General features: G+C 35.9%; 4 protein-coding genes across 4 annotated transcripts; 1 reads left to right on the top strand and 3 right to left on the bottom strand.

The window, feature by feature from the left end:
- LOC105163547 (lysine-specific demethylase JMJ30) lies at positions 641-3,909 on the top strand. The gene is made up of 6 exons (XM_011081949.2): positions 641-1,188; positions 1,898-2,107; positions 2,417-2,551; positions 2,652-2,795; positions 3,112-3,204; positions 3,543-3,909. Exons 1-6 carry the CDS (start codon positions 739-741, stop codon positions 3,729-3,731), a joined length of 1,221 nt encoding a protein of 406 aa, XP_011080251.1. The 5' UTR covers positions 641-738; the 3' UTR covers positions 3,732-3,909.
- Positions 4,106-6,173, bottom strand: LOC105163548 (UDP-glycosyltransferase 92A1-like). The gene has a single exon (XM_011081950.2). The coding sequence runs from the start codon at positions 5,717-5,719 to the stop codon at positions 4,259-4,261; it is 1,461 nt and encodes a 486-aa protein (XP_011080252.1). The 5' UTR covers positions 5,720-6,173; the 3' UTR covers positions 4,106-4,258.
- On the bottom strand, positions 14,264-15,825 carry LOC105163604 (UDP-glycosyltransferase 92A1-like). The gene has a single exon (XM_011082016.2). The coding sequence runs from the start codon at positions 15,707-15,709 to the stop codon at positions 14,264-14,266; it is 1,446 nt and encodes a 481-aa protein (XP_011080318.1). The 5' UTR covers positions 15,710-15,825.
- Positions 18,622-23,737, bottom strand: LOC105163603. The gene is made up of 2 exons (XM_020694329.1): positions 21,763-23,737; positions 18,622-21,513 (listed from the first exon to the last, which is right to left on the bottom strand). Exons 1-2 carry the CDS (start codon positions 23,632-23,634, stop codon positions 18,901-18,903), a joined length of 4,485 nt encoding a protein of 1,494 aa, XP_020549988.1. The 5' UTR covers positions 23,635-23,737; the 3' UTR covers positions 18,622-18,900.

The following is a 23,743-nucleotide window of genomic DNA, read 5'->3' as shown; positions in this document are numbered from 1 at the left end:
CTGGTTTATTACACTGAATTTAATTCTTGATATCGGGAAGAGGTGAAGCAGTATCAAAATCACCACTATGCACATATATTAGACCTTGGTGTCAAATCAAGCGTATTTTCAATAAAAACTGCACACAGGTTGCAAGTTTGTTAGGTGCAATAGGGGTGGGCCTGGTGTGATTGCACATCACATAGCAGAACTAAGAATTGACAAGCTAACGACTTGGACACTATGCGTGGAAGCCCACAACCATAATGGGCTCACTCACTACCACAACCACAACCACAATCATCTTCATTTCTCATTTCCATCATTATTTACATCAATTTAATTTTAACCAAACTTGTGAGTGTGTGGGACAAAGTGAAAAAAAAAATGAAATTAAAAAGTATTTAAAGCAAGAACTTGATATCTATAATTTTATCAATAAATTATAAAAGTTGATCGAAAGAAACTGAACGGAGTGTTTGCAAAGACTTGAGATTAAAGATAGTATTTTTGTTTTATAATTTTTGATTTAAAACTGTATAATTATATTGATTCAAGTATAAATAAATGTGTTAATTGATTTATTTAAAATATTTAAATGAGGAACCGTACTTCCGTGCTATCAGAAAATACGAAAATATCAAGAGACCCTCTGATCTTTCCACATAAGATATTTACTTCCCCGATCACAATTTTCCCCTTAAAAACCACGCACCCGAATCTCCTCTCCGAACCTTCTACACACGCCGTCCTCAGCCCATGACCACCGCTTCCCGCCCCATCCTAGAAACCCCAATCCTCGACGCCACGCTTCCCTCGCTCTTGCAGCAAATAACCGAAGAAGGCGGCTATGCCTTTTCCTCTATGGCGACTAGGGCTGCTGCCGGTGACACTCGGGCGGCGGAGGCCGCCAGGGAGATGGCTTGGGAGCAGCTCCACTCCGGCCCCTGGCACTCAGTTGTTCCAATTTGGCGTGACGCCTATGCAGTGGCCTGCCTCCATGTGGCCAAACACCAATTCTCAGCCGGGGAGTTTAAGCTTGCTCTCAGAGCGCTTGATATGGGCCTAATCATGGGCGGTTTGACTCTAAGAGATGAATTGAATTTATGCACTCGGAAAGTCGGCGCTGCTATGAGAGAAAAGGAGTTTAGTGATAATGGCGGAGGGGAGCAGAACGGTGCGTGGTATAAAGATTTCAACTTGGCGGAGGTGAGGTTCGTTTCTGTTTCTCTTTCTCTCTAATTCTGTGGCTCTAAAATCTGCTGAAATGTCAATTGTGTATGTTTCTCATTCCTTTCAGTGGAGTACGACTGCTAAAAAGATGGGGTACAACCATTTCATGCGGATTGTGCTGCTGAGCGTTATGTGTTCTTTATTTTCGGACAATAAAATTCAAACTGAAAAATTGTCTTGGCTTTAGATTGATACCGGACGCACGTATGACCATGATACTTGACTTTGTTCTTGCGATTTTCTTTTTGAAGCCACAATCCCACCATTTCCCATAGGAGGAGAAAATTAAATTTTAAAATGACAAATCTCTTTTATTCAGGACGATACTGTTTGAGCGAAATGATGGAGAGATTGTGGGAAATGAACCACTTTCTCTACTATCTTGTCCCTTCCCTTTTTGGGGGTTTACATTTTATCAAATTTATGTTTGATTTTACCAAGACCTGTTTGCTTAGCCACTTGAATACTCAATATTTCCTTTCCAGGAAGGGGATGTAGGGTGAGATGGCATGAAATGTAAGTTGTGGGAATTCAAGGGAGATTGATAAACCACCTTTCTTGTCTTTCAGTAATATCTAAGGACAAGCCATTTGGGAAATCCTATGTGCTTCTTTTATTTCGAATGTTTAATTTGGACCCAAAGGCAGTGACCTCTCTGTGGCTTTATCTTGGATTTGACATGCAGGTGGTTAAGTTATTACCTGTAAAGTCACTTTCTTGTAAGACAGTAGAGAAAAAGTGTGGTCTGTCCTTGGAAGGATTCTTGCGGGAACATTTTGTCTCTGGTTCTCCGGTGATTATAGCTGATGCTATGAATCATTGGCCAGCGAAGGACAGATGGAATGACATGTATTACCTTAACAAGGTTGCAGGCTTCCGTACGGTTCCTGTTGAGGTATGTTCATTTCTTTGCTTGGTTATTTTAAGTGTTCTTGAGGTTTTATGCTCATATTTTCCATTTTACAAATATCAAGGAACTATATTTATTTAAATGCACCGACATTCCCTATACTTATGTACTATTTGAATTTGGAAAAATATTTATTAGTATGCCGCAGATTCTAGAAACTATAGTTTAAGAGAAAATGTAGAACAGAGGGTTCTATGAGAGCAACCCATCATTGCTCTCTTCCCTTTGTTTGTCCTCTTTGAGAATTTCTTTTATTTTTTGTATTGGGATTTCCAATGTCAAAAATATATGTAGGTCGGAAAAACCTATCTATCCCCAGACTGGAAACAAGAGCTAATCACATTTTCTGAGTTTCTGGAGAGGATTCAATCCAGTGACTGTTCTTCTGCAGGCTTGACGTATTTAGCCCAGCACCAATTGTTTGATCAGGTTTGCATATTGCTCTTACTGTGGAAACTGCATTTGGTGGCATAATGATATAATAGAATATTCTTACACCCTTCTAACGGCTGTCCGGTTGGAATGCTAGATACAAGAACTAAAGCAGGATATTGTTGTACCTGACTACTGTTTTGCTGGTGGGGGGGAGATCAGGTCCCTTAATGCTTGGTTTGGTCCACCTGGCACAGTGACACCATTGCACCACGATCCTCACCATAATATACTTGCTCAGGTATGGAAGATGTAGTTTATGTTACACAGACACTGCCAAGGCATGTTGTTTGCTTGTGCATTATCTGATGCATGATGATATAATGCAGAGAGCGTCTTGGATTTACTCTGTTCTTGTGCATTGTTGCATATGATTCAATCTTCATTTTGAAAATGCTGTAGGATCTGTAAAAGATCTGAGATTTATGATTTACACTGCTTTAGCTTTTGATGTGACCAACTATTTTTAGACGGCCCCACATGCTTATTAATTCTGTTTGATGTTGCTTCATTTCTTTCTCATGAACATATAATATCTATGCACGTCCCCGTTTCAGGTTGTGGGCAAAAAGTATATTAGACTCTACCCTTCTTCATTGTCGGGAGAGCTTTACCCTCACTCGGAGTCCATGCTTAGCAATTCCAGCCAGGTAGCTTGCTTGGCCCTGCTTTAGTTATTCAAGTAAAATATGACTAATGCCTATTGTTTGATGCAAAAGGGTTAAAAATGGGACCTCATGGGGAGAGGGACAAGAAAAAGAAAAGAACTCTCTTCATCTCATGTGTGTGAAAAGATCCACTGATTCCAAGTCATCTGTTGGCATCTAGTTTTCCTTGAAACAATTCTTCTGTATTAAGTGGATTTTGTAATTTTACAGCTTTAGCAATATGTATTGTTTGTGCTTCTGTTTCCTCGTGTTTTCTTTTCGTTGTCCATTGCCTTGTTTTTTTCCACATTTTTAAGGTCATTTCTTTTTTGGAATTGAAGGTTGATCTAGACAACATAGACGAGAAAGAGTTCCCAAGAATGTTGGATCTGGAATTTCTGGACTGCATACTAGAGGAAGGTGAAATGCTATACATCCCTCCAAAGTGGTGGCACTATGTGCGGTCTCTTACTCCTAGTTTTTCAGTTAGCTTTTGGTGGAGCAATGAAGTAAATTCACCGGAGTCCTAATATCTTAGGGAAATATCGTAACTCCATCTAATTCTTTGCTTGTATTTTGTCAGAAACCAGAGGTTGCAAACATTTTAGCCAAACATCCTTGTATGAATCTGCTGCATTGCAGTTCATAATGAAGGCAATAGTTTGGTACTTCGTGTTTGAGGTTGTTATTGGACTTGAGCATTATGTTTTTCTGGAGTTGCTAGCATTTTGAGGTAACTTCGGATGCCTCTTTATGTGATCTTCTATTATTTCCATCAGAAGTAACTGAAAACTATTGTCCGTAAATTGTTATATGTTACGACTTACCATAGTCTGGGTTGAGAAAAAAAGAAAACCAAATACAAAAATTAATACTGAAAAATTATTTGTTAAGAGGAAAAGCATTTGTAAGAAAGGACCACATAGGAAGACCATCGACGAAGAAGACATTTACATTATTGTGACCCACCTCCCTCATAAAGAAAATATTACAGGAATGGCAAAAATGTTGAATAAGCTTAATTTCATTAAATTCCAATACCCTTATCAGTCCTTGATCATGCTGTCCCAATTGCCTGCTCCTTCTTCAACAATGCAGCAACAAAAAACTCTTGCATGGCTTTCACAGATGATCCCCTGTAATTCTCCTCATCCCTTACAGCATCTCCCAACATTTCTTTCATTTCCAGCGATTTCTGACGAATTTCCCTTCCTTTTTCATTTTCACCCACAACCAGTTCTATTTTCTCCATGATATCCTCCTGTCTCACCTCAAAATTAGTTCCTCTGGCTACTTCAACGCAAACTCCGACTTTCTCCACCAACAGCTTCGCATTGTAGAATTGCTCTGCTGCCATCGGCCAGCTGATTATTGGTACCCCACTTCTAAGAGATTCCAGTACTGAATTCCACCCGCAATGGCTTATAAATGCAGCCACAGATTTATGGGCTAAGATCTCCACCTGGGGCGCCCATTTGCTGACAATTAGCCCTCTTTCTTCATCTTGGATTCTCTGCAGGAACCCCTCCGGCAGCCATTGTTCTGCCACGAACTCTGCGTTTATGTCAAATCCCAACGGCGGCCGGACAACCCATATGAAACTTCTGCCGCTGGCATCCAGGGCTTTTGCTAAGTTCATCATCTGTGATGCTGAGATTGTGTTCTGTGAGCCAAAACATATGTATATTACGGAGTTTGGTTCTTTTTTATCCAGCCATTCGGTGCACTGCTCTGGACTAATCATTGCTCTGCCGTTGTCGACTGGCAATAACAGAGGCCCGATTCCCCAAACAGGAACGCCTAATTTACGGCGAAAATACGTCAGTCCTGTTTTGTCCAACTCTTCAACTGTGTTGAAAAGAAGCGCATCTGAATCAGACCACGCGTGAATATTCCTCCGCTGGAATTCCGTGAACGGGTCTTCCTCCCCCGCCACCAGAACAGCCGGAGTGAGCTGGGTGATATGAAATGTTCCAGCTTCATGGAAATCGGGCAACTGAAACTCGAGACTGTCAGTGTTCTTATGAGGCAGATTCAGCCACATGGAGCAGTAACAAGCCATCCCAAATCCGCCCGTAATGCTGAAAATCGCATGAAAAATCCCGAATTCGTGAGCGACATCAGCAGCCCACCCGAAGAAAAGATCCGAAATCACGCAAACCGGCCTTTCCCCTCCCTGTTCTTTAATAAGATCAGCGAGCAGGTTCTTGAACGGAAGTTTCAAAAAGATGGAGGCCTCCAGGAGGCGGAGGCTGAGACTGTAGGGAAGGGAATCAGTGTCTTCGGAGTCAGGAGGCAAGCCGTGATCTGAGCTGTTGAAGGGGATTCCAACGAGTCTAATGGCGGCGACGGTTGCCGGAGGAAGTGATTCACGGAGTTTCTTGATGTTGAGAGGGGTGTTGACAAAAGTTACAGCGTAGCCCTTTCGCTCCATCTGCTGGGCTAAGGCCAGAAACGGTAGTATATGGCCTTGCGCCATGAAAGGGAACAATACCACGTTTTCTCTTCCCTTTCCCATTCTGCTTTTCTCAGGCCGACGGAATTCAAGAATCCTGGCGGAACAGCCCCCCAGAAACAAGTAACCTGCTGCCTGTCTGGAGAAGTTGAAGCTGATGCTTATCGTTTCAGCTGGAAATATTGATCATTATCATTTTAGTTTTCTTGAATTAACGTATGTATAATGTTTTATAAATGATGCGAAGCTTTTTCCAACTCTCAATCATTGGCGATGAGAATAAAGACAGAATACAAATTATTGAAAGGTAAATATAAATGAGAGCAACTTCAAAACAGGAAGAGACAAACGAACAAGTGTAGATCTTGAATCTTGATTCAACTAGAATTGTTAGGACTAGTTGGGCAGTGAGTTTTCAAAAATAGGGATGAAGTTCAAGACCCAGAAAACAGAAGTTGACTGTAGGCACTCGCTAGGCCTTTCTAGGTATTTCCCTTCTCATCTCATCACACGCAACTAAGAAGAATGGATGGGGGTTTCTTACATTCTAGTATATCGAATGACTGCAAGACCTGATCCTGCAGGCCCACCCGTTTGGACTTTGGAGTGGGTTTTAGACTAGACAAACCGGTTTAAGTTCGGGTTTGGATTTGGATAGTACAAACTTGAATGGGTTGGAACGATGGGTCGGAGGAACAAGTTTGAGATCCTATTGAAAAGGATCGTATGGATTTTGTGTTGAGTTTGATATAAGCAGAGAGGGCCAGAGAAAATTTAAAATTTTAACTTATATTGAAAATATGCACAATAGTTTATACATAAAATTTATGTTCAATCGATTAACAATATTATGCTCAAGATATAGAATAACTACAAAAGAATTAAATCAGATTTATACCTTTCGTACTCCAATTGATGTAGATGATACTGAAATCCTTCCAAGAGTTATCTATCAACAATTACACATGTCTCAAATTCGCAGAGTCCAGGGCGTCATTCCTCTAACGGTATCCATATATTGGGTGCCCACGTTGAAATTATGGTAGTACTCCTCGAACTCTAATTTCTAAATTTCTCACAGAGAAAATACCTAACACAATCCAATTGTATATATTAACTTGGGTTAGAATTCCACCTTCAATTATATAAAATTAGAACAAGGTGAATGGGGCTGAATTTTGGGTTCTACTCTCCATGACTGGCCATAACCACCTCTTTATATAGGGCTGGAGTCCTTTATCTAGAAAGATTAATGTGAGATGGAGTTTGAATTAGAGTCATACTTTAGTTCAACTTCAAACTTATCTATTTAATATTAAGTATTCTTTTTTCCCCTGTAGTTAATTGTAAAATAGTTTCTTGTCCCTACAAAAATTTATCTATAGATTTGTCCATGAAAAATTAAATTAAATATAATTCTCCCAATGAAATTCTAAATTCCATTAATTAATTTTGCCTCTAAAAGTTAATTAAGAACTAGTTTAATTGGTCACATCTATTACTATTAATTTTATTTTTTTTCTTTTGATTTTGTGTAATCAAATTAGATATATGTCAATTTAATTCTATTAAAAATCTCTACATATTTAATTTAATTTTTTATTAAATTAATTGGACTCAGGAATTATTAACTACTCTAATTAATTAATATTCTATACCATCGAATTCAACTTTTGAATTAAAATTCTCTTTGAGTTGAATTAATTCAATAAATTCGACCATTGAATTAATCGAGACATACAACATGAGCTTCTTCAAGTAAGTGTGTGACCCTTTAGTTTCACCCTAGTAAATTTATGGATTTACAATTATTGTGACTTGTCAAATTCAATTAATCACATTAATAAAATTATTTTGGCATGAAACGAGATGTTCCCTTAAAAGGACGTGTGTTGTGTAAGCAAGCCTCCATGCGGAGACATCTCGATTTCGTTGATTCTTGGCTAGGAACATTTAAGTGTCCAAAACCTAGAGCGCATATTTCATGATCACCATCATATGCGTGACTATGTACTATAGTCATGTTATGGCGTAGAGTTCATTCCATTATGCAAATATATATATATATATATATATATATATTCATTTAGCACAAATATGAATGAAGAATGCCATATATTATTAATGTGATATAAATAGAATCGTCATACAATGAGATATGAATCGTGCTACCTAAGTAACTAGTATCCGTTGACCTAATTAGCACGTCGGGCACTATTTGAGAGGACATATTTGATTTGGATTTGGAGTGTACGAACTTGATTGGGCTGGAACGATGGATGAGAGGAACAAGTTTGAGCTCATACTAGGTTATGCGATAGAGCAGGGTCGTATGGATCTAGGGTCCTATATAAAAAAAATTAACAGGGTGAGAAAAGTAAAACCTATTCTTTGGTCTGATTTCATTATCATGTCTGATCTTCTTTCATACTACTACCTATATGATTGTTAGCGGGTGAAGACAGTTATATTTTATATGAATATGTGTTTGATGATTCTTGTTTTTAATGAATTAATTTAATTATTTATATGTTAACTTCATTTAGTTACACCTTTTGGATCACCTAAATTTCGTACCCATTTTTTTTAATGTTTAAAGCTTCGTTGATCATACCTTAATAGAGAATTATTGGAGACCGACCAAATAGATTAATTATTAGACCTCGATAATTTTAGTAAATAATTTGAAAATAAATTCAAATTACTTCATATTAAAAAGATTCGAAATCTATTACAATACTACCACATATAATTCTATAAAAAGTAATATATCATATGGCAGGGTACCTCGTCAATTGAGTATGCTAAGATGGCTTGTAGATAAGTTTGCTTATCAATTGGAGGAGGAGAACAATGTATTCGTGACATTATGGTCTTGAATTATGCACTCATGAGTAAAGACCTTTGGGATGTCATCCAAGGCAGAACATCATCCATTTGGACTTGTTGGATTCATCAGTATCACCTACGTGATAAATTCGTATGGACAATGAATACTCGGATGGGATCTTAGGGATGGCGTAAACGACTTCATTTAGGCACAATCCTTCAACCACATATTAAGTATCGAACTGGGAGTGGGGAAGATATCCATCTGTGGCATGATTCGTGGCATGAGCTTGGACCTCTCATTCATAGATTTTCTCAAGGTCCTCAGGTAATGGAGACAACCCTCGATGACCTACTTAACTTGGTCATTTCCAATGGAGCATGGCAGTGGAATGCTTAGAGATTTTTCAATTTACTATTTATGGAGGTCGTGATAAGATCATGTGGCAATTGGAATGGGGAACATTTACGAATAAGATGACTTATCGACTCGTTCTCCCGTTGGGTCCCATGGTACGTTGGTATTCACTACTCATCGGGCGGCTTAAAATCCCACAGAATCTACTCATTCTTTGGTTGGCCATTTAAATAACTTATTCATATGGATTAGACTTATATTCTCTGTACTAATAGACAACTTGTAACACACAATAATTTTGAGGACTTAGTGATTGGGTTAGCCCAAATTCAAGGGCCTAAGAGATTTCTATCCCAATGGGCCTGCTCGTTAGAGTATTAACAATCAATGAACCAAATGGACCCTTAAGTCAAATAATAGTTTTTCAAATATCAAAATGAGTATTGTGTATTTCTTCTAAATTATTCAGCTTAAATAAAATAAAAATTACTATCAATGATCAACGACGTAATAATTTTTTCTACAATTTGATTATCTTTTTAAAAAATTATGTACCAGTATCAGTTGAAAGAAAAAAAATTGGAGAAAAATTATATATATGGACAATGAAATATATATATATATATTTTGTCTTTTTAACTTTATATTTTTATTTTTCCGTCTAATTTTGAATTGAAATGAAATTGAACTCCGGACGGGTTCCGTATATATCCAATTTTATCTCTTCCCACCTATTCTCCCAAATTAAATATCAATTTTTTTTTCATACATTTATTTCTACTTACACTTTTCACTTACACTCATTCTCACTCCAACCAAACAAACCTTAAGAATATGAGGTGTCTGGTGTGATGGACTACATTATCGAGATTTTACCCATACTATCAGCACCCCCAATCACTTCCACAGACTCCAGCCTCATTCCTTCCAGAATCCTGCATGGTATAACTGCTCAAATTTGAGGTCAAATTACACTTTTGGCCCCTATACTTTGGTTAAACTTGATTTTGGTCCTTAAACTTTTTGAGACATGATTTTGATGTCTAATCTTTACAAATTATTACAATTTTTTATCCTTAAACTTTTCAAGGCACGATTTTGATTCATACTTTTCACAAATTATTATGATTTTTGTTCATCTGATGCCTTCATTCTTAACATATTTAAACTCAATTCTAACAATTGAGTCAAAATCATAACAGTCATAAAGATTAAAAATCAAAATCATATTTCGAAAAATTTAGAAACATTACATTACAATATGATTCACACGATTTACTATGAATGAATATAAAAATATCTGCATAAATTAGTGCAAACATATTTTATATTATAAAAACAAATGAACATGTGAGAGATGTTAGATATTATTAATAACGATGATGTGAAGGGACGGACAACTTGACTATTGTCAGCGACACATATTATAATAATATAGGAATGATGCACATTCTACAAAAATCTAATCGAAAATTGGTATGTTAAATTTGTATATGGAGTATTAAATCGAAATCAGTTCAATCCTATAATTTTCTGAAATAGATAAATTAAAAAAACCAATAAATATATAATTAACTATATCTAATTGTGTATATAAATTGGTAATTAAAATAAAATTGATAATCTTAGTTTTTTAAAAAGAATTATGAATTAAAATTTCGATTCGATCGATTTATTGAAATTAAAAAAAGCTAACTAGAATGTTGGTAAAATAAGAATTGAATTCGTTACAACAATGAAATGCGACTACGACTAGACAGATAAACGAGTTTGTGCAAAATTAGACAAACACATTAATTCAGTTTGAACAAACAGCAACTTTTGTCCTAATTCAAATTAATTGAACAGGAGGACACATCTATTCACACAATTATTACGTTAGACAAGTACCGCGATATCTGCTGCATTATCAACTTCACCGGTATTATATTATTTAATATATAATTTATCATACTTAAATTTTATTTAAAAATATGAAATTACATTTTTTTTTAAAGAAGTTCTAAATTTACATTTACAACAGTTCCGAAAATTCACCATTTACTCGTGGCCTCTTTTCATTATGATATGGATGAAAAATACGGATGCTAGCAACAAGATTACATAAATATTTAATTTTTACCATACATTTAACATTCTCATGTAATAAATTTTTACTTCTAAGGAACAAATATAATAATATTAATTCCACTCCATATATTTATATTGCATTTACCTCCTTATAAATATAAAAATATACATAAAAATATTAAATGAAAAGCAAAATTAAAAATTTATATAACTTTGTTGTTGACGTCAATAGTTTTTGTCTGAACCTAACAGAAAGGGGTTAGGTTTAAATCGTGAATATCTGAGGGGGTATAAATTAATGTAATTTTGGATTTTTTGGGGGAAAGTAATTTTTCATTTCTTTGAGGATCTAAAATGTTATGCTCTCAAGCACCAAGAATTCTTGATTCGACGAGCTTTTTCTATAAGGTCAAATATATTTATTAATCCTTCATTTTTATTTTTTTATTTTATTTTAATTAGTCCCTCATCACTCAGATGTAACATAATAATTTTTCATATATGGTACTTAATCATTAAATTTTGATGAAATCTAAATAAGGTGGACGAAATATATAATGTCAATAAAAAATAAAAATATCAGAACAAAATATTTTAATAACTAGATGTGAAAAAATAAGTAGTTATATATAAAATGATTAAAATAAAAAAACATAATGTTGATTGAGATCCATACAATTTATATGGTATATTTAACATTTTGTCCGTTTTAGTATATGTTTAATTTCTTTGTAACTAATAGTTATTTCGTTATTATTTTTTTTTTCACCTTTTTTAGCTTTTAAAATCAATAAATTATTGAAAACTTTTCAATTATTAACAGATTAATTATTGAAGTGCATGAAATGTTCCAAATTTACCTCTTCTTACTAGAATGTTTCGTTCAGCTTATTTATACTCCGTTAGAATTAATTTAACGGTCAGAATGAAATGTATTTGAAAGGTATGCAAAGCCCAATGTACTTCTCAAAAGGAGTAGTTCATATAAGAGTTCAAAATGCTTCCAGAAAACCTGTCTGGATAATGCCTACAAAGAGTTTGGTAGGAAGCACCTCTGAAAAAAAAAATGGACTAAAAGAAGTTCAACTAATTTAAATCCGAGAGGGTCCAGAGCCAAGAAGGCCTGCACAAAAGTTTAGGGACTATAATCCCCCAACTAAAGTTAAAGCCCATGTCACGTGGTGTTCGCGGATGGCCTAAGTGGCATCCACGTAGGATCTTTGCAGGCAAAACCTTAGAGAATCAGATAAGGACAAGCAACCTCCTCGGAACACGTGGTTCCTCCAGCCAAAAGTAACTTATAAACCTTAAAAACTTAAACTCGAGCTAGGAGAAGTCATATTCCTAAACACCTTTTTTAAAATTTGAGAAGGCATCCTTATATATCTCTAGAAAATACCCTCATCTGTAGCAGATTCCAACCGCCTCCTGATAATCTCGGGTCTCCAACCGCTAGGAGACACCTTCCACCTAATCCAGGGGATCATCAAATCAACTTATGGTTGCTTATAAATAGAGAGCTCCCGCAGTAGAAAAAGACAACTTGAGCCTACACCCTACAACTTTCATATTCTTGCTACCATTTTAATTGAAATGAGCATTATATTTCGTATTTAGAATTTTTCTTCAATATCAATCTCTCACTTATACATGAAAAATAAGGAATAATACTCTCAATTCACTCATTTACACTCTCTTATTCTCTAGCATTTTATTTCACTATTTTCTATACCAAGCACCACATTTTTTTTTTATTCACATTAATAAGAGTCCCGCACTAATAAAAAAATTCTTTCTAGTTACAAAAAATTTATGTAATCCCCCCCCCCCCCCAAAAAAAAAAAAAAAACCCCCCCCCCCCCCAAACAAAAAAAAAGAAAGAAAATGACATCTATAATTGGTAGCTACACGTTTTACGAACATTTGGTGTATCCGACCTAACTAATGAAGAAAAATTTAATATCGTTCATGTAAATTTGTATCTATTTGAGTTTTGAATCGTTAAATTAATACATAAGTACAAACTCGTATGAATGGTATCAACCCCTAACAAATCATCGATGTAAAATTTTGATTGATTCATAACAGTTAATAGTACCAATAGATAATTAACACAATCACGTGACATATTACTCTTCAAATTTAGCATATAAGTTGCATTTTGTAGCATAAATTTAGTATAATATTTGGGGGATTTACGACAAAAAGATGTAAGATTTTGGGAGACAAGAAATTAGCTCAAATTATTTCTGAAGGGGATATCTTGTAATAAGATCAAATAATTTTATAGAGACAAAAAATTTCTATTTCAGGTGAAGGGTACAATAGTACTAAAATGGTCATAAATTTCTTTAATGGTAAAGGCCAATGTTAGTATGTTACCACACCATTTATACGAATTTAAATCCTTATTAGGGTCTTGCTTTTTATTGGCTCATAAATGGTTTGGCTCTACGGCGGGTTTCTCAAAATTCACAATTTGTACCGCCAAGAAAATTTAGATTTGAGTTGGATTCATCTTGATGTTAATTTGGACTTAATAGACGTGCTTAATATTTTAAATATAAAAAAATTTTAAAAAATAATATTATTATAACTTTATAAATATAAAACAATAATATTATTAAAAGTATTTTTTTTCCTAAATTTTGTATATACATGTTTTAGATATTTAAATATTAAAATTTTTACAATATCTGTTACTTTTATAAATGTTAAAATGTTTAAAAACTATTTATATCATTATTTAAATTTATAAATACATTAAGTTTATGTGTTATATGTAAGTATAAACAAATTATGCATTTTTTTATATGTACACATATTTTATATAAAATATACAAAAAAATAGATAAATAAATAAATACGGCGAGTTCGGATCCAAATCACTAAATCCAGACCCACCTTGGGATCCTTTTTAAGGCCTCAAAACTAGCACCAACAGGGATATATCCATGTCTGAAATCTGAATTCGAATCCAAATTCAATCCAAATCCATTGACATCTCTAATAGTACCTTTGTATTTGTCTCTTAATATTTTGGTTCTTGACAAAGTCGTTAGGACGTAGTGTTTCTATCCATCTATGTATCTAATATAGAGACCAAGTGCAACGCAATCCTCCTAATAGGATTGTGAATCAAAGACATTCCCGCTTTTTCATTTTTTCATGGATAAATTAATTATTTTTTCTAAAATTAAGTATAATTATAAATACCTCATTATAATTTAAGAAAAATATAAATATTTTCTTTATTTCAACATCAGTCTAATTATGGGTTCATTCATTTTTAGATTATGAATTTCATTGTGAAAATTAAATTTAAATTAATTACATAATAAATATAAAATTTAATTTAGGTAGCAACTAGAGTTGGCAACAGCAAAGAATTCATGCATGGCTTTCACAGAAGACCCCTTGGAATCTCCTTCGTCTCTCATGGCTGCTTCAATCACTTGTTTAACCTCGCCAGCTCTCCTCCTCATTCTCTTTCCTTCTTCATTTTCACCCATCACCAACTCTATCTTCTCCATGATATCCTCTTCCCTCACTTCCACGTTAGTCCCTCTCGCCACTTCCACGCACACTCCAACCTCTTCCACCAGCAACTTTGCGTTGTAGAATTGCTCAGCTGCAACAGGCCACCCGATCAACGGCACGCCGTTCTTTAACGATTCCAGCACTGAATTCCACCCGCAATGGCTCATAAATGCAGCCACAGAATTATGAGCCAGAATTTCCACCTGAGGTGCCCATCTGCTGATAATTAGCCCTCTTTCTTGATCATGAACACGCTGCAGAAATCCCTCTGGCAGCCATTTTTCTGCCGCAAACTCTGCGTTTATGTCGGTTTCTAATGGCGGCCTAACCACCCATATGAAATTTCTGCTGCTGGCATCGAGGGCCTTCGCCAAGTTCATCATCTGTGATGCTGAGATTGTGTTTTGTGAGCCAAAAGATATGTATAGCACGGGTTTTGCTTCTCTTTTGTCCAGCCATTCCATGCATTTCTCCAGGCTGCTTGTTGCTTCTCTGCTGGTATCCCGCCTGGATAATAGTAGAGGCCCGATTGACCAAACTGGGATTCTTAGCTTACGTCTGAAAAACGATAATCCAGACCTGTCCAGATCTTCGACTGTGTTGAAAATAAATGCATCTGAACTTGACCATTTCGGGAGATTCTTCCGCTGGAATTTCTTCATGCGGTCATCCTCCCCTGCCACCAACATGAAAAACGGGATTTGAGTGACATGAAACCTTCCAGCTTCAGGAAAATCAGGCAGGAAAATCTCAACATTCCCAGGGCCTTGATGGATTAAATTCAACCGCAGACAGTAGTAACAAGCCATCCCAAATCCGCTTGCACCGCTGAAAATCGCATGGAAAATCCCAAACTCATGCGCTACATCAGCTGTCCACCCGAAGAAGAAGTCTGATATCACACACACCGGCTTTTCTCCAGCATCAATAAGATCGGAAAGTAGCTTTCTGAACGGAAGCTCCATAGTCAGAGTAGCTTCAAGAAGGCGGAGGGAAAGGTTGTAGGAGAGGCAGTCGGTGTTCTCCGCCTCGGGCGGGAGGCCATGATCGCTGCAGTTGAAGGGGATCTCGAGAAGATCAATAGAGGAGGAGCCTGGAGAAATAGATTTGTGGATTTTCTTGATGTTTAGCGGTGTGTTTACAAAAGTTACAGCGTAGCCCATTTGCTCTATGTGGTGGGCTAAGGCTAGAAATGGTATGATATGGCCTTGCGCCATGAAAGGAAAGAGCACCACGTTGTTCCTTCCCTTCGCCATAGAAGTCCGGTTGAAGAAGAAGAAGAAGAGGCGTTGAGCAGGATTGGGTTTGCCCTGATAAGGTTGGAGAAGTTCAACCTCAGGGTTATAAACTTCATAGTTCTTTCAATTCATGAAAATGGTCCGTCCCACTTGGTTGTTACCAACGTTTGTGTTTGGTGGAAAATTATTAGCCGAATTAAATTTAGTTGAACCAAATATCCTTATTATGTGATTGATTATTTTTTTTTTAAACTATACATGAATCACATAATAAATTTTTTGCATTTTTCATATGATTGATTCAAATTCAATCGAATTCGATCTAAATTAGAATTTCTCGTGTTTGACTTATATGGTTTGTCACAAATTCAATTTCAAATTTAAGTCAATGTTTTGAAAGTAATTCTTGTCAATCAGATAGTTATCACTTTACTTGTGTGTAATTGGAGAAATTTTAGCCGAAATGTGATTTAATTAAATTTGAATTAATTATATGATAAGTATAATATAGTTATAATGTGATGGGTATAGTTCAGAAAAAATGGACAATCACATAATAAATGTATTATATTTTAATTTGATTCGATCAGATCAGACCTGTATAAAAAATTTTCAACATAATAAAACGCACCGCTCAAAATTTTAGCCTTGTAATAGAGGGAAGTATACAGTTGAATAAATTTATTAAATTTTTGCTGAAATTGAATTTTCAATTTCTAACTAATATGTGGTACGGGATTTGCCAAGGTTACAATAACTAATGGTTTGTACTAATTAGTTTGCCATTTATTTAATTTATTGGACTAAACCCATTGAAACGACATTCATTTTTTATATACTTTTTTATTAAGTGGTTTTTTATTCTTAAAAAGAATTAAAAAACCTTATTCTTATATATATATATATATATATTTGTATTTAATTTTTCAAGATTTTTATTTCCTTTCTATTTATATCCGTTAATTGGATAAATGAATATGTCAATAAAAAGTCTAGTTTAATCGAGAAATTAAGGTTCCATGACGTGGGTTTGAATCCCGCCAACGTGGCATGTTATTCTACTTTAGTAGTAGGTGTAGTTCGATTTTAATAGTAGGCGTTGATTATATTTAGTTATACGATAAGATAAATAGTATATTATTGTTGTTGGTAGTTATTATATATTGATATTTGATATTTAATAATTATAATCAACTTATTCAAAAAATAAAATAAAAGTCCATCGCTCCCACTTTCAAAAATTGGATCGATAAAAATAAATATTCAAAAGTTGAGTTGGAACGACGGAATATTAGATTTGAAATGTAAAATTTTATACTTTTGTATTATTCTTTTTAGAAAATATAATATACTGAATTGAATCGAATTATTGAAAAAAGACATTAATTTATCAAAAGTGAGGTTGGCTTATCCTACGACTTATCCTCTCATCAATTAATGTGTAGATTAAGCGCCCGTCTTCTTATTAATGTCAATTAATACTCTTCGACAACTTTTCATTTAACGTACAATATCTTCTCATATATTAATGTCGACTGATCTTCAAGTATATATATATATTTGTAATATATTTATAAGGGTATAAAAGTAATTTTAACATATAAGCCACATAATAAATACATATACTCTGTTGATACCACTTTAAATACCTTATATTATTTTTGGGATAATTATATTTACACCCCCTCACCTGTTGCCTTTTTATACAAACTACCCCTGCTTTTTGAAAAATAACAGAAACCAACTTTGATAGCCTTTAAAATATAAAAATGTCCCTGTTAACTATATCAACCTTTAAAATAATTTTTCAAGGACCAAAATACCCTTAGGGGTGTTTCTGTAATTATCAAAAGATAGAAGGGATGTCAAAGGAATTTTTTTTAATATGAGTAATATGACCGCATATATATTTTTTATCATTTATACTAATTTTTAATTTAAATATACATTATTATATTAACTTTTTTTGATTGAACCTCTATATAAAATTTCACCTTTTAATAATTCAAATATTAAATTATTTAATTAATATATAAATTAATCCCTTATTAAAATTATTAAAAGTAAAAAAATATTTATCCTCTATTTTTATTTATAACTAAATTTTACTAAAATTAAAATTAAAAATAATTTTATGTGTTTTATATAAATCATATTAAAATTAATAAAATAACTAATTTATTTATTTAAAAATATTTTAAATTATTAAATTATTTATTTTAAAAAAATTATCCATTCTCCAGCTACACCCGTCATGCCCATCCTAACCCCTGTTTTATTAAAATATCTTTTAATATTTTTGTCAAAATGATTTTGCATAAAAAGAATTTAATTCTTTGCAAGGAAAATAAATGTTTTATCAAATTAATATATTTGTGAAAATACTTTTAGATTTAAAAGATTATTTGTATCAAATATATTTTTGCATGGAGAAAAGACTAATAATTTTGTCAAAATTCTTATTTAGTGTTTATGAAACATGTTTGTATATTCTTTTGTAACTTGTATTTTTTTTACTTAGCTTTTAACTTAGTTAAAAAAATATTTATTTTTTATCATATTTCAAAAAAAAAATGTTCTAATGTATCTTTTTCAAGATTAACTTTTAACAAAATATAATTGATGCACAAATTACATTCTCGTAGTTGAGAATTCATACATTATGTTATGTGAAAATAGTTAATAATTTATTAACTAAAAACTAAATACATATATATATATATATAGAATGGTACATAGCCGTACTAAATAAATTAAACTCAACTTAAAATTAAATAAACTTATAATTTTTACTTGCCTTTAACAAATTACTAATATCTATGTCATGCACAAAATATATTTTTGGACTTGAGGGCTTGTGTGTTTAGTGAAAATGTGACGGACCAAAATGATATAAGGTAAAAAAAAGAAAAATTAGAAGAGTAATTCAGTAAAATCATATCACATAATTTGGTCAGAAATTAATGCCGAAAAATTATTGGAGAACTAAATTACTGATGCCTCAAGTAGTCGAAGTCTCGAACCTATATACGCCGGACATTCTTTTCTGATTCTTGCATATTTTGGAAGTTGAACATGTCGTGATCATGTTTCATCTACATTTTTATTTTGATTTCTACTATGAAGCTGATAAATTTATTCAGTGCGGTCTGCAGCAGGACGAAGATTAATCTTGTCTTAATATAGAAGTAAGAAGGAGAGAAAGTTCTTCAGTTATGTGATTTAGTCCTCACAATTTCTTCCTTCATGGCAAGTGAAAGAGCACCAAGACTGCCGCCGTCCTCCACCACCACCCCAGGCATGGATATGCTTCTACTCCCCACAAATCCACCTTCTCCGATTCTGATCTTACCAAACTTCACTTTCCCATCTTCACCTTCGTATATGTGTCCGAACAGCAGAGCTTCTCTCCCCACACAGCCACCTCTTTCTATCTCCACCATTTCGGGGTTCAGGACCGCTCCCATGCTGTCTACGTAAACCCCTCCACTCATCTCAATTTCTGATCCCATCAGCTTCATCCAGACAGCAAACAACGTTGATCCGCTTGTCATTTCCATGAAATAGTCTCCCACTAATGTCTTGAATGCTTGCCAGATTGTGTCCATGAAGATTGATTTGCTCCACATAAGTGCACTTCCTCCATCTTTCTTTTTTCCAACAAGAATCCATTTTGCTATAGCACAAGCCAGTGCTGCCCATATGCCGGAAATAACCCAAAACAAGGGTAGCAGCCAATGCAGAGGATGTTTTATGGTGGTGTGTGCAGAAAGTAGCCAGCTTAGAGGGCCAGAAGTCACATATGCCAAGAGGAAATAAGGCAAGAATGTCTGAAGCAACGGTTGTGCGAATACAGACCATGATGTTTGGTACCAATTTCTTGCAAGTGTTACTTTGCTGGAGTTGCTGGAATTTGGATTCCCTTTCTGTAACATTGCTGCAACAGGACAGCCTGAGAGGTCCACCTTGACATCTGATTGCTCGATGAATGTTCTCCAGGCCTCTGGGAGTGGCTCATTGTTTCTCAAGTGCTGGCAAATCTCGTAGACCAAGGAACGGCCATGATCAATTGATGCGCTCTGGGAGGCTGATGTTGCCCGTATAACATCTATCTCGTGGCACCTCAGGAAAGGATTGAATTCGAGCTCCTCTGATTGTTCTTTTGTGAGGTTCTGATTAATGATCACCTCTCCAACGTCCACATATGGGAACTTGGACTCATCCCATGGTTTCGTGCAGTCGAGGATGGCATCTTGTGTGGCTGCATCCTGAGGCACAGGCTGGAACTGGAGCTGGAAAATGTAGCGAACCCCGCTAGGTGAACTCACACGTCTCTGAAAATCATCAGCAAGGAAAAGCAATGGACGTTTATCCTTGCTGTCCCTAGGAATTGCACCGGTTTCTGGAGGCAGGATCCCTATTGGCTCAACCTTGCCTGAATCTTCATCAATTCTCTCATCAAAAGGCCGCAACTTGAATTTGACAAACATTTCTTGTCCATCTTTGAACCTGAAGAGTCTGCAGATGTTTGAGTAATAATGGAGTTCTGTAAAAGTTTCAGCATTCCTAAGGGACATCCACACAGCATCTCTTATATGTGGTGCACGTTTTACTTGCTCTTCTCTGGCGGGCAGTCCACATACGAGCCATGTTGCGAAATCAGAAATAGTACGAGCATAGAATGCCTTGCCTGTCTTAAGAGTCAAGTCCAATAGCGGGGCTTGACAATCTGAATTTTCAGAAAATATTCTAAGAGCTGCTCCACGTGCATCGATCCTTGCATCATCATCAGCACTCAAGCTGTTGCTGTGCCTAACTATTACAGGGTAAGTCTTCCCAGGTTGGAAGATTTTGTGGTCTGGGAATCCTTTAATGTTCTCATATATTCTTAGTACTCCTTTTGCACTAACTCCAATTCGATGGAAGTATCTGGTTCTGACCTTAAGAGTCGTGGCAGCCAAATTTGCAGCAAGGTTTCCGACAATCTTCTTATATTTATGGTCCATTTCCTCTATACGCTCGTCTAGCTCATGCATCGTGTTCTTTATCATTATGGGAGTTTGAGACCCGATATATACACCACCTCTTTGAAGCACTGAGTTGATAGGAGCAAATGAAAGTGCACCAAGAATCACTTCATTTTGTATAGTTGCACCAGGGAGGACAAGGCTTTGGCTTCCAACTATTGAATTTTCTTGCACCTCAACTTTTCCTCTAGTAAAACCTCTGGACGAATAAAAACCAGTGATGATCCGGCTGAAGTCTCCGAGATGGACGCCTGCCCCTATTGATACTAGTGTTGGTTCCAAAACAGGGTTGATGGCCCTGATAGAACAGTATTTCCCCACTTTTCCACCTAGAAGCCTTAAGTATATGCAAAAAGCTTCCGTCCCAGAAAGAAGTTTAGCGTATCTAAGATGACAAGCAACAATGATCCTGTGACGAAGCCACGTTTTGAGGTGGGCTTTTGGTGTTTCCTCATTTCTAGACAGAGAATAGTTTATCAAGCTTGTAAGAAGGATGAGTATCAATCCATGAGCTGAGTATGCTGCAGCAACTGAAACAGCAAAGCTCCATGAACTCAAAGATGTACCACTGATGATATTAGCATATGCAACGAGCGTGAGAGGAAACCAGTGGAAAGCTCCAGAGATGCAAAGAAACATGAAGTGTTCAATTGTGGGAGTCGTTTGGCATATCATGATATAGACACAGTAGACGATGGCTGCCGAGAGGGAGCTTATGAACCCAACCGTGTATACCCCCATCAGATGATAAACAACCTGATTAGTGTCATCTCTATCTTTTGATAGTTCTGCAACCTGAAAAACAACAAAGGGAATATATGGTTATCCAGTTCCATTCATATCCTGTCAGCTTGTTACATAAAGCGTACATATATAGACATTTTTTTTTTACAAATTGAGAAGTCATTTTGAATGTTGATTATAGCTAAACATACAAACAAAATGGTGCTTTTATATCATTATCGGAAGTGTGGAATAGGTAAGACTTCTTTTTTCCCACTTAGTTACTAGTCTATGATTGACAGGGAAAATCAAAATTCTTACCTTCTGAATGTGGTTAGCCTTGTCGGATTTCGGCACCAATTTTCCCTCCTCAGTGACTTGCAAGGCAGGTACCTCAGTGCCATCTCGTAGAACAGTGCCTTTCTGGATCACTGCATAGGGACCCACTGAAGATCTTTTTCCAATCCTTATTGGACGGAAACTTAAGATTCCATTTTTCACCTCATGGCTTTGTACTAATACTCCCTCGGCAAGTACAGCTCCATCTCCAATAGAAACCAGAGCAGGGTCAGTTATGTCTATAGTATCAAGGAGTACTGATGACGCGATCTTGGCTCCAAACATCTGAAACCAGTAGTTCAGCAGAATTGTTCCTCTCAGATGGACAGCAAATACTTTTGATGAAACCTCTTGAGCCTTGTACAGCGCCCACCACTTGATGTAATCCAATGACCAGATGGAAGTATTGGGAATCAATGCGTAATTTGGTTGAAGAAATGAATTTCCAAAAAGAGCAATACAGCTGCATGTAGCAAATATGCATAATATCCAAGCAAGAGGTGCAAATGCTAGGGAAATCATGTAAGGCGTCCAAGGAGTTAGCGTCGTTGGACTAAGGTTGGAAGATATCAACTTCATATATACAGAAATAGATAGATATGCAGGAGTCGTCAGCAAGAATGAGATATACATAAGGGCAAGAAATTGGAGTACCATGATTCCCATTTGGTGAAGTAAGGAAACTTCAGTTGCTAATTGAGAAGATATATCCTCAACTTCTGCATAGGAGTCTGAGTTTCTCATATCTTGAGGATGAGACTTGATAAGAAGGTTCTCTGAGAAGCTAGCCAAGTCCTCAATGCTAGTTGCAGTGAAAATATCGACTGCCCCCACTGGTACACCCAGAAAATCGGAAAGCTTCTGAGCTGCTCTTACCACACCAATAGAATCAATTCCATAAGATGTGAGGTTTGCCGTTGTAGAAATCTTGCTGCCATGAATACCAGTTTGCTCTGAGACGAGCTTCTTGAGAAACTCCACTATTTCTATGTAACTTACTCTTGGATTTGGCAAAGAAATAGTCGTATTTCGCTTAGGCCGAGGTGTGTGTCCCTCCCTGCATGTTCCTGTAGTGTTGGACCGAGTAAGTGTTCTTTTTGCAATTATTGGTTCCGGTACCAAATTCAGTGTCTCATCTGTGAACTGCTTGAGGCACTCAAATCTCTTGATTTTTCCTGATGTTGTTTTGCTGATGGTTCTTGGTTTGATCAACTTGACAGCAGCCAAACTGACACCATGTTCTTCTGCAACCTTGGCCTTGATTTGCTCGATAACATCTTTGTTTGCTGGTTTACCATCTCTAACTTCGGCAATGACAATCAAACCAACCTGATCAGAAGCATCTGGCACTGATATTCCCTTTGTTGATAAAATCTCCTCAGGAACACCAATGACAGCACAACAACCAGGACGTAGAAGGTCAGATGAGCTCTCAACGGTCTTCTCCACATCAGCTGAGTAAATATTTCTCCCTGCAACTACGATAAGATCTTTGATCCTTCCTGTAATGAACAAACTTCCATCAATTATCCGTCCAAGATCACCTGTTCTCGTGTATCTCTTACCTGGATGATTTTCGAGCTTATTTCTGAAAGTAGTTTCACTGAGTTCCATCCTCCCCCAGTATCCAATTCCAGCACTCGGACTACTGATCCATATTTCACCTTCCTGTCCAGGTTCTTTATGCTCTTCACCAGTTTGTGGATCTACGATTCTTACATCCACATCTGGATCACTTGTACTAACATACCCACAACTCACCCTTCCTTGCCAGTCCACCAATACCGGTTTCCCCTCCCCGTATGCACAACTAACAAACACACAATTTTCTGCCAATCCATAGCCAGGAGCCATCACATATTGAGAAAGGCCATAAGGAGCAGTGAGCTCAACAAACCTTTTCAATGTCTTCTGTCTTACTGGTCAGCAGCAACCATCAGGAATTTCATGGGAGAAAGATCAT

The sequence above is a fragment of the Sesamum indicum genome, linkage group LG6 (assembly GCF_000512975.1).
Source record: "Sesamum indicum cultivar Zhongzhi No. 13 linkage group LG6, S_indicum_v1.0, whole genome shotgun sequence".
Taxonomy (NCBI): domain Eukaryota; kingdom Viridiplantae; phylum Streptophyta; class Magnoliopsida; order Lamiales; family Pedaliaceae; genus Sesamum; species Sesamum indicum.
Note: the sequence above shows the minus strand (reverse complement) of the source record. Positions and strands in the feature narration are given on the sequence as shown.

What these genes read in the sequence shown, in the direction of transcription:
- LOC105163547 (XM_011081949.2), top strand. Translation starts at nt 739, where the DNA reads ATGACCACCGCTTCCCGCCCCATCCTAGAAACCCCAATCCTCGACGCC. An exon ending in AAGATTTCAACTTGGCGGAG is followed by an intron (nt 1,189 to 1,897) that starts GTGAGGTTCGTT and finishes TTTGACATGCAG; the next exon opens with GTGGTTAAGTTATTACCTGT. An exon ending in ACCATAATATACTTGCTCAG is followed by an intron (nt 2,796 to 3,111) that starts GTATGGAAGATG and finishes TCCCCGTTTCAG; the next exon opens with GTTGTGGGCAAAAAGTATAT.
- LOC105163548 (XM_011081950.2), bottom strand. Translation starts at nt 5,719, where the DNA reads ATGGGAAAGGGAAGAGAAAACGTGGTATTGTTCCCTTTCATGGCGCAA.
- LOC105163604 (XM_011082016.2), bottom strand. Translation starts at nt 15,709, where the DNA reads ATGGCGAAGGGAAGGAACAACGTGGTGCTCTTTCCTTTCATGGCGCAA.
- LOC105163603 (XM_020694329.1), bottom strand. Translation starts at nt 23,634, where the DNA reads ATGGCTCCTGGCTATGGATTGGCAGAAAATTGTGTGTTTGTTAGTTGT. An exon ending in AGGCTAACCACATTCAGAAG is followed by an intron (nt 21,514 to 21,762) that starts GTAAGAATTTTG and finishes GTTGTTTTTCAG; the next exon opens with GTTGCAGAACTATCAAAAGA.